Source organism: Pecten maximus, chromosome 12 (genome assembly GCF_902652985.1).
Source record: "Pecten maximus chromosome 12, xPecMax1.1, whole genome shotgun sequence".
Classification (NCBI taxonomy): domain Eukaryota; kingdom Metazoa; phylum Mollusca; class Bivalvia; order Pectinida; family Pectinidae; genus Pecten; species Pecten maximus.
The window spans coordinates 28,812,834-28,829,488 of record NC_047026.1 but is presented as its reverse complement, the minus strand read 5'-3'; the positions used below and the strand labels follow the sequence as shown (position 1 = coordinate 28,829,488).

Genomic DNA, 16,655 nt, shown 5'->3' with positions numbered 1-16,655 from the left:
ATCTCGGAACTTTCCCATAGATTTGATGTAAAACAACGACTAAACTATTCAGGTTATTTCAATTTCGGATTCTTTTGGACTATTCGTTATAATAGATATATTTATGTCGGCAGCCAATCAAAACCGTTGAAACACCTTTTTCCAATATGGCCACCGGAGACACAGCACTATGGCTGCACAACAAGTTAGGATCAACGGACGATTTGTGGTCTGGGAAGACAATATGCGCTCAGCTGTCACATCAAAAACTCCAGAGCATTCACCAATGTTTCCATGCACTCCAGCCTCACGTCAAAGTCAAACTGATGTTGTCATTCCTTCATATCCATCGCCGAAATGTAGAACAGGTGCCAACTCTTGTCTCAATGTCTTGTTTGATTACTTTTTATGCCTTTGACTGTTTGGCATATATCATGCATGTATACGTACAGCAGACCTACTGACCTAGTCAGCTGAATTCTAAAACTGTTCATAGCCATAAGCTTTCACGGGCTCCCAATTTTTGACTGCTATTACTGCTCTACACACCCCTGTGGCGGATTTTTTCTTCTACATATGTACCTTATAACGTCATGATCAAATGGTCTTCAAAAAAAAAATACCGACTTGTGAAAATGACAAAAAGTGACACAAGTAGCAAAGCCATGGTGGGCGTTTATCACGATGCTGTTAATTAATGGCAATGTGTTTTGGATGTTGGGGGGGGGGGATACATGTATATACAGTATATGAAAACAGATTATTTCGAGGTTAGATTCACAAATATTTATTAAGCTAATGATATTAAACATCCGTTTAAAAAAAATGATTTGCTATATTTAGCTATAGAAATACAGTGCTGTCTGGTAATCTTGCGCTCCTAAGGAATCAAGTGTATTTTAAAAACAGCAATAACGACATTTTGAATTAAAATCAGTATTGGTTGATAGATTAGTCTTTTTTTTCAATGTTTTTAAAGAAAAATCATGAAAATAATGCAGAAAAACGTGATAATTATCCATATAAGGCAGCTTAAAATCTATCTCTAATATGAAATATTGTATGTAAATTAATTCAAATGCTTGATTGAATAAAGTATTTTGTAATGAAAATAGGCAGCTACGTATACCCCCCTGCCAAGTCTGATGTCAAAGTGTCCGGTTGAATTGGGCACTACATGATTTGCGAGCTATGGAAGCCAAAATGGAACAAAACAAGTGATGTTCAATAACAAGCCACAACATTATGTGAATATTTCATTTTGAATGTAGTTTTTATGGAGGCGTTTACGCCTGCCATATTACAATCACATCGATTTGATAGAGAACGTCCAGAGGAGGGCCACAAAACTCATACCTGGTTTTAAAAACTTGTCGTACCCGGAACGCTTGCAGAGACTGAAACTGCCAACCTTAGAACACCGAAGGAATAGAGGTGACCTAATCAACGTCTTTAAAATCGTGAAGAATATTTATGACGAGCGAGTCACAACAAATATGTTCCAAATGGACACCACCAGCAGGACAAGGGGACACTCGCACAAAATATTCAAAAAACGATGTAACCTAGACATAAGAAAAAACTTTTTCAGCTTCAGGGTAGTAGATGTTTGGAACAATTTGCCACAACATGTTATAGATGCCGAGGAGGTTAAACAGTTTGAAATTGCACTGGACAATCACTGGGATAATACCAACAAATAACTTGTGTATATATATGAAAAAGGACAAATTAACTCATTGCACACCAGATGTATATCACATTGTAAACATTGTAATATCAATTGATATGGACATAGAGGCTTACAGCCTGCGTCCATTATTTATCGTATTAAAAATCGTATTAAATCACCTACGAGTTGTGACGTCACAATCTCTCACTTTCATTTTCGTTATATTTCCTTTCACAGTTCATTTTGTAGTTTCTTTCGGTTCATATATGATGTAGTTGAACTATATATACATTTATGAAAACTATCAAGACTACAAATAAAGTGCTATTACATGAAAAAAGGTATATTCAGTATAAATTTCTCTTCGGCGGAAGCCCGGAATTTGAGACCTCTGGTGGTAATTTCTATAACTAATAGCTTATACTATTAGTTCCAAGTATGAGGCACGTCATTGTAGTCCGTCTTTCAAAGTAGATGTGCACAGAAATGTATTAACTATGCTTATTATGTTGTGAACATTTCAGGAACTATTTTGAATAAACAATAAGAATAATGTCTTGTAAATATCTACACCTGCATCGATTTTTGCAAATCTATATCGAAAATACTGTTTGAAGGGAGATAACTGCGAGATTCTGACGTTACCTTACAGAGGACACTTGTTTAACTACTAGGAATAAAGACGGCATAACAACAAAGCGCAAACAAATTCCCGATTTTCATAATACCCTCCAGGTTTTGGCTAACAACATTTCTTTTGTTTACAACTTGGTAGTTTGTTCACGAGATTTTATGAGATTTGGTCCGATATTTAGCGATCACGTGCTCCGTCTGTTTTCGTGAGCGAGGACTCTGTCAAAATGGAGGCACGTGGACACGGGCTTCACACGAAGCATCAAAGTGTGATGTTTGTCGCTAGAAATTAATATCTATCAACATGAATTAAAGGCAAGTTGCTTTCAAAGTTTAAATCTGTTTGTTGACCCACTGAAATAAGTGTTTGTTTATTTAGGACGAAACTGTTTACGATAAGTTGTTCAGGCCTGGCCAGACCACAAAATCACAATATCTACTGCGATTACAGTCCGAATTTTCTGACGATCTTCCTATATACTATATGCAGACTTTAATCAGCGATATCAACACCAGAACCCTTCGGATTACTGCGATAACTGATCGAAGTTCCTGTGTTTCAAATCTATGAATCGGTAGACCTAACGTGATCGGTGATGGCGTGATGGAATTCGATCGTTTATTTTTTAAAACTAAGAAAACTGGCACATATCTGTCGTGGTGGTCATTTGTGCTGTACCCTCCCCGACAGAGACAATATACATAATCGGGGCTTTTGTGATAAGGTTTACTGCAGTAGCTACTCGCACTCGTAATATATATGAAAATGCTAAATTATTATTGAACCAGCTTGTCTTATTTATATATTATTCAGCTCACGATTCAACCTTTTCAAATGTTTTCATGTAATATAACTTTTTGTTGTTTTCATGTAAAATGATAAATACATGTATATCTATTGGCAATCGATATATCAAATCCATATAATATAAGACTCTCAAATATCAATATTCCTCATAACTTTCAAAATAAATCTATATTTGCTTTTGAAATTTAATTAAAAATGTTTGATTTTCATGTCATGAACAAATCCCTTAAAATGATCATCAATCTCCTTATTGGTCTCCAGAAAGTGTGAAAATAAATGAAACTTTTTTGTCAATAATTCTATTTATTATGAATTCATGTATAACCATTTAGGTTTTTTCCAATGTTGACCTTTAAAACTATATATATACAAGCAACAATCTGTTGGATGTCAAATATGGAAGGCTATATAGCTGTTTCAGGATAAATTGCCAAAAATGCTTATAAGTACTGTTTCTTACCACTGATCACATATATTGGGTTTTTGACTATTATGTGTTATTGCTACTTAAGTGTGAATTTTTTCGGCTTAAGTGATAATGTATTTCTTTGTACTTGTGTGCAACAGACATCGCAAGAGTTTAATTCTCCTACATATAATATTGACTCCTACAAAAAGAAGTTGAGTGATCATGAGTGGTTGACTACGAGAGGCATTTTATCAAATCTCATATTGACCATACTGATTGCTCATGATCATATTTCATCCGGCCTAGTAAACTCTAGAAAAAACATCTTAATTTATGAAAGTAGCTAACTCCTTTAATGTATGTGTAAAAATTAAGTATATATATATATCGTACAAAACATCAAACTTCTAATATGGTAGATATGAAACGTACATTAAGGCTGACTACCTGATAATATAATACAATTTGTACAGAGTTTACAATCCTTCGACATTCAGCTCATAATATACACCATTATAATTTGATCTGTCGTCATGCGTCGGTCTTCTTCTTAAGACCAAGATATCGCAGAATGGTGTACAAAAGGTTCTTAAGCTATTTTATCAAAATTGTTAATTTCATGGCCCCCTATGTGTCACATTCTCCCTGGGGAGAGGACATTTTACTATAGTTTATATAGGAAACTCATCACACATATTTTAGCATAATTTGTTTCATTATCATTGGAAATTGGTTAGCACGTGGTTAGGGCAAACTTTTCTCAATGATATATTGTCAGAGAATGTCAAGGCCAACGACTTGTTATGGGTTCAAATGTCAAAAATAAAAATCTTATATTGATTATTTTTTTCATTTCATATGAAAGAACATAGTCCACTGAAACAGAAGGTGCATATTTTATTGTCATCAGATAAAAATATGGCAGAAAGATATGGCACTTGGAAAAGAATCATAAAGCTATTTTCTCCAGCCAAAATTAAAAAATAATCCAAAATTGCAGAATAAAGGTTTCTGCTCTTTTATCTATAATATACACATGAAGGCTTGATGTTTGGCGCATCGATAACGTATGGCTGGCTACAAATGTTATACTTATATTTGACCTTGACCTTCATTTAAGGTCACGGGGGTCAAATGATGAAGAGAAGTTCTTTCAAAATTATTAATTTGGGTCACATTTTAAAGAATCAGCCCTTTTAAAGGTGTGTGCAATGTATCAAGGTCAAATAATCAAAATGACGCAGATATGGCACTTTTAAAAAGAAATTCCTACCAAAATGAAAAAATGACCCAAAACTGCACATACACATGAAGGCTGGATATTTAGCAAACAGATACATGTAACATGTGTAACTGGCTACAAATATTGAGTTTATCTCTCTGACCTTGACCTTCATTCACATTTTAAAGAACCGGCTCTTATGAAGGTGTGTGCGAAGTTTCAAGGGCAAATTATTAAAAATGATGCAGACATGCCCTTTAAAGAATGTTTTCTTGCCAAAATCAAAAATTATCCTTAAACTGCAATTCAATTGTTGGCTCAAAAGGGGTCAATTTGGCTCAATTGACATAAATAACTTCTTCTCTGAAACTAAGCAATCGATATAGCTCATACTTGACTGGTAGCATCCTTTTGGGTAGGGATTCAAAATTGTAAAAATGGTGGAGTTGACCCCCGGGGGGCAGGGTCAAAAGGGGTCAATTGGTTTCTCTGAAACTAAGTTATGGATATAACTCACATTGGTGTGGTAGCAATCCCTATGGGGTTGTACCCAAAGTCAATTTCATTTCATGGATTAATTGCACAATTTGGTATAAAACCTACATTTGTATGGTAGCATGGTTATGGGGTGGGTATTCAAAATTGTACGAATGTTGGGGTTAACCTCCCGGGGGCTGAAGGATGGGACCAAAATAGGTCAATTTCGCTAAATTGACATTTTTACACAATCCTGATGTAAAAATAGGCCCAGGGTTCTTTCCCCACCCCAAGGGACTTATACAATCATATTGAATTGATATCAAATATGAAAGTTTTCTTCAATATTTTGCATGTAAAACGCTGTATATTTATATACAGTACCTATAGCTACTAGGCTATTATCTACATCTTGGTGGTAAATTTAAAAGCAACAAATCACAGTTTATTGTTAATATTGACATTGGATCTATTAAAATAGATGGAATTGATATCTAATTTTGAAATAATTGTCCTTAAAAATGAGGTCTTTGTTAAAAAAAAAGTGTAATAACTTTTAAAAGCTGTCAATCTAATTTTGGTATTATTCTAAGATCAAAATAGAAAGGAATAAACAATTTTGTTTACAAGATATTGAAAGACATTGTACACTTTCAACAAAAAAGTAGCAGACACTCCCTGTATTTTCAATACATATCGTGTATTGCTATAACTTATCGAAATGCATATCTTATTGTTTCGTCATTTCTAATACCCAGGCCTATAAAATATAAGTTTGTTTTAAACACATAAATGCAAATTATGAACTACTTAAGTATAAAAGATGGTTTAAAGTATGAATGTTAATGACATGTACCTAAGTAGACGTTGATTTGAAAAAATTTAAAATGTTTGACTTTTTAAGTAAAGGTTTGATTGAAATAAGAAATGTTTAACTTCTTTTAGAAGTAGGTTTGCAACTTTTAAGATGGTTAAAACCATTATGTACATCGGAACAGTCTAAACCATTACATTCATCAGGACTGTGAAAACCATTATGTCCGGTTGGTTTGACACATTTAAGTGGAAATGTTTAGTCATGTTGATATCAGTTTAATTTGTATTCTTGCTTTATTTCAAATATCTCCTTTTACATCTGACTAACGCCTCCTACAGTACTTTCAGTACTTTGATTTATATTAAACTTAAAAAGAAACCAACATCAATTATTTCAACATTCTTAATTTAACAACAACATCTGTGTGTCAAGTGCATGTAATTGTATGCACAACCACGTACTGTTTTACTTGTCTTACACCTCATGCGCACATTTTGCACAGAAAAAAAATGTCATCATCATCCAGATGATCTTCATCCACACAGAACTGTAGATGGACCCAACCTTTACAAATAAAGCCCAGTGTCCCCACGATACAAATTTAACCCCATTGGTCAGGTTGACCCCTTCTGGTTGCCACTTGCCACAAACAACACAAACTTCATCGTCGTCTTCACTATATGTAAGAACTCTCTGTTTTTTACATGTTGCAATCTTCTTTGCGGGTCCTTTTCCTTTGGGTGATTATACACGATTTATAAGTGATATGTAAGTAGTCATAGTTACGGTATGACAAATGTCTAATGTTGCAATGTTTGGGAAGTCTAATTTAATAGTGTTGTTATGAGTGGACGGTAGTTTGGGGTTCATGCATATTTAAGAGGATGACGTGATCCAAAATGTAAACAAAATGCACATAACACTTCCGTAAACATTTAATGCACTGTATTCAGCAGGTCAGTTATTTGATACAATTTTGGTAAAGTTTCTCATTATTTTGCCTTTTTTTTTTTACCAATTTCTCTTGATTTTCTCGCAAAACAGCGTTGAAAACAAGTACATGTAATATGAAGTATGTCGTCTGTGACAGCTAGCCGGAAGTGATGTAAAAACAGGTTCGTAAGATTACCGGATGCGCAACTCAACCGGACACAGCTGTACTATATATTATATAAGATCTGATGTATATGCCATAGCAACTTTCATTTCATAGAAATCATGATTTCACAAAAATTTCTGTTACAGTTTACTAAAAAAATTAAGGTACATAGGACCTTAAAGGTAAAATGTGACATTTTTATCAGGTTGTGTAGGAATGTTACTCAATAGAGTTGCAGAGACATCCTGAGTACATACTGATGTTCATGTACTACACTTTGTGCAGCTTATAATGATGAGTAATTCTGGGATCTGATGTTTAACTTCAAAATTAGTATTACACATTAATCGTTTCAGTGGCGGATGGACATGGAAGAAATACTGCTTATGGCTATACATGACACTGACCAATGGGTGTCTATGGTTGGGGAGATCCTCAGACCTTTCCCTTCTACAGGATCACTCAACCTTGACCTCAATGATAACAACGCAACCTTTACAGAGATACTGTCGGATCTCAATAAAGTTGGTAAGTTGCTTTTTCAAAAATACCATATACTGTAAAAGTGGAAATATTCGCGGTGTGGAAATTTTCGCTTATTTCGCTATCAGTAAATCTAAGCGAAAATTTCCACAAACGAATATATTAACACATAACAATACTAAATATAAAAGATACAAGTTAGCGCAAAAATATCTTGATGGCGCGAAAATATCCACACCACGAACACTTTGGAAGCTGGCTAAGCGAAAATTTCCACACGCGAAAATATCCACTTTTATAGTAATATATCTTGATTTGGTTCTTGAAATATTGTGTATACAATTATGCTATTCGTTCCTCTGAGATCCCTACCCTGTAGCAATTTATATACCATACTGGCTTGCTAGGCATAGAAAGACAAACACTCATGCTTCTAGGATTATGTGTCTAAAGTTATCCTGCTTTGGGGGTCTTGGTCCATTTGTAATGACACAGAAATGTTCACCATCACCACCACAATGATTATCCCTGGGGTCCAGTTCTGCCTATGCAGGCTTGGTCTTTGGGTCTTACCATGAAAATAGTACAAGCATTATAGCATATGTGTATGTAAATTACATCTGTTGAGCTGTGTCATTGACATTTAGATCAAACTGTAAAAATTTAGTGGGAACAATCTTACACTGATTAATGTATTGTTAAGACAATTTAACCTTTCACCTACCTATGGATTTTACAACCAACCTTACATACTCAGGACAAATACTGAAAAGATGGCTATTTTATACACAAAAGAATTTTTCTGTAGTGAAGAAAGCAGCAAGTGTGAGGATGTTACCAATGGAGTGCCAGTTTTTGAACAAGACTGCTTTCACAGCCGTGGCGGGGACTCAGCCGGCACCAGTCAAACATTTTGCCTTGAAGAGAAAACCCAAGTCTGCCATTCTTAGGGCTGAATTATTACAGAAATGTAAGTATTGTGTCATTATATGCAGAAAACTCTAAAGTGTTTTGTTGATGACAAAATGTCTGTTAAAACAAGTTGGTGCAGTATATAACACTAATTATTCACAAAGACAATCAGAGTTGAATTCCTTTATCAGACCTTTATTGGTGTGTTTCCCATGTGGTATTCTAGATACTACTGAACAATTCCTCCCATATTAATATTCACTGTTTGCTTCCACCCTGGCAAAAAGATTGGAATAGTAATTAAGAGTTAAAAAATATTAAACAGTTTTAGTTATCTGCTATTCAATTGGACAATATGGCACACATATAATAAACATTCAAACATTGAGTCTGGTGTCATTGTGGGAATGCTATTGATTGTGACATATAATGTCATACCGTAAATGACTCCTACATGTATCTATAGACTTTGTAGGAATAAAAATCCCTCAATCACGATACCATAGAGCAGACACATTGAAATACATCTGTGAAAATGTTAATTGATAATAGATAAAGTCTAACACTTCAATATGCTTATTAAATATTGAAATAAACTTATTCATTGATTTCATATGAAACTCATCAAAAGCTCATTTCATATGATTAATGAATCAATAAACTCATTGAATATTATGAGCATGAGTGTTTGATCCTTGACAATGAATATGACTTGAAGGGATATTCCGTGCAAGTTGAAAAATGTCTGGCCTTATTATATACATTTTAATAACTCTTTATAATGACTTCTAAAACTTTTGTCAGCATCAAAATTAATTTGCTGTGGTCAGTTTTGACAGGTAAAATTGTTAAAAAATACTCCAGCAAATATAAGATTAATATTAGGCTGCCTTAACATAGTACAGTAAGATGCATTGGAGCAATTTAAATAAAAGTTAGTATCATATTTAATTCTAACATTTGCGGGATATAGATTGTCTTTTTTTTCTGATAAAAAACATTTATTTGATTAAAAATTTTGTAATAATTGACTAAAATATTTATGACTTGTATGTGTTTTAGCATCAGAAGTAGCATCTAACAAGAAGAACAATGTCCCTAACAGTATTCCAGTAAAGATGCGAAGCTTTGCCAAGAAGATGGATGATGGCAGTGAGTATCATGAATTTCATCTATATACTATGTCCATCAGGTCACAATAATTAATTTTCCATTGTTTTGATGCAGAATGCAGCTTTCTGATTGGTTGAGTTTTTCTTTTAATACCTCTAGGAATAAAATGTAAATTGTGTGAAAAACTCTACATCACAATACGACTATTGACGTTACATATTGATTTGGTCAAAAGAATCCTTCATTAAATAAGTAGAATTGTACTTAAATAACATGCTTTTGATTTGAAATACAGTTTCAGAAATTGCTTATGAGCATTGATGTCAATATTTTTTAGTTCCATTATAGTATGAATTTTTTTTTTCATACCCCTATGAAGCTAAAAAAAGTATTGATATCAAATGCTTAAATGATTGGCAAATAAATGTCTTTACGAATAACACTGTGTGTTTATTTTTTTTTATCTGACTGAAAAGTTGAGAGTATAATTAGTGTATTATTGAAAATTCTTCTCTCACTGTTTTCAACTGCAATGAGATAATCTTGCTTCGTTTTGAAAAATGAACCGTGTTCTGATTTTTAGTTGGTAGATTTGAAATTGCTTGTGTTTGATATCAGTTTTCTAAGAAATATTTGATAATTTTGAAGAAAAAAACGCCAAACCTTTAGCAATTTACAAGTTATTGCTTTAATGCTGACAAAAGAAGTATTCTGCCTCTGACAAATTCAATGACAATTGACACACAGTTAATATTGAATTACAGAGATAAATTATGGGGTAAAGAAAATTTGTTATGTATTCTCAAGCTCCCTTAAAAGCCATGCCTGGACGTTCGACCAGCACTCCAGGATTTAGGTCACCCTCAGCGGGACTCAACCGACTCAATTCCTCTCCGATGGGAGGTGGGACACCTTTGTCATCACATCGACCCAGTCCATTGCGCAAGGAAGGTGGTATCAAAGTATGTTATAATTTGTCAAATTTCATTTGTAGAATTCATAAAAATTTCAAAGTATCGGGAGTGTTCATGCAGGAAAAAAATATAGATTGAGTTCCATCACTTTTCTTCTTTATATAATAATCTGATGATCATTTTTCTGTCCAAAGTAGGACAACATTGGCCCATCCGTATTAAAGCGACAATTAACAGAATTAATTTTTCTCAGTTAATCCTAGTTATGTTTGAGTTAAACATAATTTTTTCCAACTTTCCTCATTAAATCTTTTTCTTCAACAAAATATTGATCATAAAAAATGTTGAAATCTATCAAGCTGTTATACCATAACACAAAAAGAATATTCAGTTAAATCTTATTAGTTTATCATATACACTGTATATATTATTGACTCACTTTCCAGCTCCTGGATTTGGAAGCACTCCCTGTTGGGGCAAGAGAAGCAAAAAGACGTAAAAAGATGGCAGGTTTGTAACTTTGCAAAAATACTTCTGACAAACCTAGTGTCTTTGGTTTCATTTTTGAAATATTTCATTTCTTTCCTTTATAGACTTGGGGTGAAATTGCCAAATATGATCTGTTTCATTGGTTGGTGAAATTCTGTAGGTCTCCTTGATAACAACAAATAAAAAAATCAAGTAAATAACTTCATGATAACTATAAAAATGACTTCACAATACTGGTAATCAATTATCAGTTTCCACTGATATTGCCAAATGTCTTCAAGAAAAAATTTTTGATTGAACATTCAACTTTCATATGTACCCAAGCTCTTACCACTGAAATTACTTACAATGACTATTTATACTACTTACAACAGAAATTCACTCAAGACTGTACGTCTGAATTATGAAAGAAACTCTAATATTGATTAATATATATTGTATTAAACAACATATATAATTATTAAAACTCCCCTAGTCAGCCTTTCATGTCATTCTGCTTTCAGTTTGCAACAAAACTATAATCCTAAATAAAAGGTGTTGACTACCAGTATTTTTGAAATGTGTCAGAAATGCCTTTCACTATAAGTTATAGATATGAATTAATATTGTAATAGAGTAGACATATTAAGTTTAAATATAAAAAGAGCATATCCAATCTTGAATTGTTTTCTGACAGATATGGAGGAGATGGAGACAAAGAAGAAAGAAAAGGAAGCAGTGGCAGCCACGGCAGCCACTACCACAACAACAACAGCTTCATACACCCCAGACTACGCTGCTGGACTTGTGTCTGGTCCAACATCAGTAAGTCAACAACTTCATATCCATTTATTACTAGACAGGGATAGTGGCCACGTTTTTACAAGACTGGGATTTTATGCTACAGAAAGGGCAAGGATCACCATTTCTTTTTGTTTATTTTCCTTCATTCAAAAACTTACCTTTTGTATTCTTTTGTTTTATATCCTGAAAAAGAATCATTTTACAGTATTATTTTTTTTGGAATTATGCTTTAGCTATATGCTAATCATGTAACTTTTTAGTTCAGGTGACTTTTTTTTTTCCGGCGTTATGTGTCATAAACAATTTATATTTTTGAGTTCTTCTCAAAAACCAAGAGGCCCTAGGTCATGATATTGTGCCAGTAGCATGCTTAGATGAAGGGCTGCAAAGTTTGTTCAAATCAATGACACTGACCAACTTTCAAGGTCACAGGGGTGAAATGTCTTAAAATGTTTCAATGACATCTTCTCAATAACCAAGAGGCCTGGAGTCAAGATATTGGGCAAGTAGCATACTAGGATAAAGGGTAACAAAGTTTGTTCAAATGAATGACCTTTTCTTCTCAATAACCAAGAGGCCCAGGGCAATTCTGGTAAGTCAGTAACATGCTTGGATATATGGCTACAAAGTTTGTTCAAATGAATGACCTTGACCTTTTTTCAAGGTCATAGGGGTCAAATGACTTAAAATCTTTAAACAACTTCCTCTCAGTAGCCAAGAGGCCATGGGTAATGATATTGGGCAAGTAGCATGCCGGGTTGAAGGGCTGCAAAGTTTGTTCAAATCAATGACCTTGACCTACTTTTCAATGTCATAGTGTTAAGATATGTTGAATGTTGGTTTAAAACTAAAACATCATCTATCAGAACTCAGGTGACCATTAAGTCCCTGGGCTTCTTGTTGTCTCTGTAAAATTCTTAATAGATAAATTTGTTTATTTGAACAGAAAATTGCAGTTGTGTCTGTAGGGAGTACAAACAATGTCACTACACCTACAGCATCCTATGTACCAGCTACAACATCAAGGGTTCTCAACCCCTCAGTCACACCCTTCCAAGGTAAGTATCACCTACTTGAACATCAAGGGTTCTCAACCTCTCGGTCACATCCTTCCAAGGTAAGTATCTCCTACCTGAACATCTGGAGTTCTCAACCCCTCAGTCACATCCTTACAAGGTAAGTGTCGCCAACCAAAACATCTAGGGTTCTCCTCCTGTCTGCCATGGTTAATATCATTGTCATGATTACAATTATTATATCTAATGGTATTCACCAATATTGTGTATATTTTATTTACTGATATACAGTAACCATTGTTATGTGATCTCTGTTACAGCCGCCTCTCTATCTAGTTCTACACAACAGGCCCGTGAAAACCTCCAACAGCAACTACAGCAGCTTAACAAATCCACACGACCAGGAGGGGGTACGAGTGACACACCCTCCTATAACCCCTCAGAGCCTGCCCCCACCTCGGATGCGACCACTCCCACAACACCTTCCACATTTACCACAGTTCTCACCCCACAGCTGGTCCAGCCGGCTACCACCACCACGCCAACACAACCGACACCAGTCATGCCCACGCCACAACCAGGACAGCAGCCAAAGAAGGGACTGTCACTCACGGTGAGGGGACAAACCTTTTATTACAGGGCCATATATCCCTTTAATAGTAGACATTGGCTGAAATTTGTTTAATTTCTGCATTTCTATGATATTGCTCAATACTACAATTTTGTATCATTTTGTGACAAAACATTATAACCAGTCTTGTTCTGTATTCTCATTACCTGATATTGCTTATTTTGAAAACTAAGAAATAGGTTTGAAGTGAAGGATGTTATTGTCAAAACTCATTTTGATAAGAAATTGTATTGGTAAAACAGTGATTAAAAAATTGTGTTTCATTTCAGAGAGAACAAATGTTGGAAGCACAAGAAATGTTTAGAACCTCAAACAAAGTTACAAGACCAGAAAAAGCCTTAATTCTTGGCTTCATGGCAGGATCAAGAGGTGGGTAACATTGACACAGATGTTAATCTTATTGTAAATGTATGTATTTATGTATAAAATCTAATTTTAGTGCTTTTTCACTAGAAACAAAACTCTAAATTATGTTGCACTAATTTCACTTGATATATTACTGTTTCTTTATAATTTTGGTGCACCATTTCATGGATATACACTGCCATTCACAAAAAATTATACACACTCTAAATATCATAAATGCATTAGAATCTTTACCTTTGCAATATCCTGAAGATTACAAATATGTCAGGGACAATAGTAAAATAACCCATCTTGATGAAACTTCAGAGAGGTACCCATTCTCCTGGATATTCTAAATGTATAAAAAATGTATTGTGTAATTGTTAAAGGTGTACCATAACATTACACTCTATGAATGATCAATTCAAAAAAAATTTTATTCTGTGAAAATATGCTCTTAATGGAGTGATATTTCTAAAAAGACAAATGTCATGATATTGTATTTTGAGGATTTCTAGATCACCAATATTCATATAAACGACAAAAGTATTATATTAAAAAGTTATCAGTTATAAATTACAATTCTTAACTATGAATATTTTCTATAAATTGTCCAAGAACTTTGTTAATGGCAGAGTATTTAGGAAGCTTTGATCAATACATTACAGTAAGAGTTATGCCCCTTTAAGTGTTATCTGTGGCAACTCGACATTTAGAGCTGCTGCAAATGACAAATATGTTTGAGTATCAACTGGGTTTTTTTAAGCTCCACTATTCTGGACATACTGGTTGAAGGCAACAACTTTTTTACTCAGCTGCAATGTTACTAAAATATCCTATTATAAATATGCATGAGACACATAGAAAATTTGATTGAAATTCTTTCATCTTTCTTCTTTTTCAGAAAATCCGTGTCCTCAGCAGGGCAGTGTGTTAAGTATACGTTTGAGTGAGAACAAAGAAATGGTATCACAATTAGACTCTTCACAGAAAACCATGATTGCGGACACCTTTTTCCAAATGAACTATCAGACAGGAGAATGGAAACGCATAAAAAAATACAGAGAGTGTGCCGAATAAAAGTGTTAAACACTGTAGTCATCTCGAGCAGTATGTGGTGCAATATATTGTATCATTTCAGTTTGTGAATTTCTGTTGTCAGTTGTGACACAGTTGAGTTTGTGAAATTCTGTTGTCAGATATGACAGTGTGGTATTACTAATCACAGGTAACATTCAAATGGTCAGAGTATTTATTAAAGAAAACATTTGCTACAATGTTATAGTATATTTGTGATTAATCACAATAAAAATTGTATGTTTTAAAATTATATCAATTTTTTTTTTGAAGAAAAATTGGTAGAGTTTCTTGTTACTTGTTAACATTTTTATGTGAACTTTTTTTTTCATTTTAAGAAAGTTTTAAATAACTGAGATTCTGTCTTTTTTTGTACAATGGAGGTATTTTGTCCATCTCTGTTGCTATAGATATTTGAAGAATCTCAAAGTAACCCTTCTGTACTTGTTGGATCAAGCTATTCACAACAGAATCACCATCACCACATATTCCTTTACCATGTTGAGAACTGGGACAGAGTGTGTGGTTTAAGTGTAGAGTGACTACAGCAGACATCTATATAGGTGCCGTTTTGTCGTCAATGACACCATGTTGATTAATTACCTCCCCTTGTCCCGCCGCTGTCAATTAAGTCGTTATTTCGATTTAAAAGTTTGCAGAATCTGTCATTCACTCATTAAAAATGCTACAGCGGAGAGTATAAACTGATTATAAGTACATAATATGGCACATATAGTATAGAAATATATCTTAATTAACGACAATAAATCAGAAACTTAAGAACATCCTAGAATGTTATTATTAAAAGTGACAATTACATATCAAATTTAGTGATGAAATAAGGCAGAATTTCTTTTTGATGCAATTAATTATTTACTGGTTGCATAAATTACACATCTTTCAGTAATGATAAAGTATAAAAGTATACAACACCCTATTTTTGTTTTCAAATCGATCAGTTACTCTTGTCGGCAATGTAGCATCTTTGATAATGATATTATCCTGATACTTTACATCAAAGTTCTTTTGAGTTCAATCACCATTGCTGTTGAAAATTTATTTAAGTAATTCCAACATTTAGCAATGTTTTAAACTTGTTAGATTTTGTGTTGGGGTAGACCAGGGACACTCAGACAAACATTATCTAGTCTATTAAAATCAGGTTCAGCTTCTCAATGTATATAGATGATTTTCTCATTTTATACTTCTGTTGTTAATGTCTTACAACATGAAAATATATATATATATTCTACAGCAAACTTATAAGGCCATATATATGTCAAGGGAGAGAAAGTTGTTTATTTGACAGAGAGAGAAAGAGAGAGAGACAGACAGAGAGAGAGAGAGACAGACATAGAGAGAGAGACAGACAGACATATGGATAGAGATGTAGAGAGAGACACAAAGAGTTATGTAAGACAGGTTTCAGGAGAAAGGTGTTTGGTATGAGACCTCGATATTGGTGTGGCAATACTGTCAACCATCCATGAGAGACATGACCCACTACTATATACAAAGTGTTTACTATGAACAATGAATATGTATTAACTTTAACTTTGTAGTGAAGTACACTCATCCTCAAAGATAGGGCATATTATTTGAGTGGCTATGTCATATGAATTTATGAAAAAAAAGTTCAATAATTTTATATGCCACAAGCCTTTTCATCATATATTACTTGTGAGATGATACTGGTATATCATTGATGACGTGACCATATTACTTGGTAGTACAGGCCAGTTACATGATAAATACAGTGTCGATATATAGAAGAGA

General features: G+C 33.9%; 1 protein-coding gene across 1 annotated transcript; it reads left to right on the top strand.

Moving 5' to 3' along the window:
- Positions 1–146: 146 nt before the first annotated feature.
- Positions 147–15,796, top strand: LOC117339558 (negative elongation factor A-like). The gene is made up of 11 exons (XM_033901238.1): positions 147–347; positions 7,473–7,644; positions 8,408–8,569; positions 9,574–9,663; positions 10,432–10,586; positions 10,985–11,048; positions 11,704–11,831; positions 12,757–12,868; positions 13,147–13,439; positions 13,727–13,826; positions 14,707–15,796. The coding sequence occupies exons 1-11, from the start codon at positions 147–149 to the stop codon at positions 14,880–14,882; spliced, it is 1,653 nt and encodes a 550-aa protein (XP_033757129.1). The 3' UTR covers positions 14,883–15,796.
- Positions 15,797–16,655: the final 859 nt, after the last annotated feature.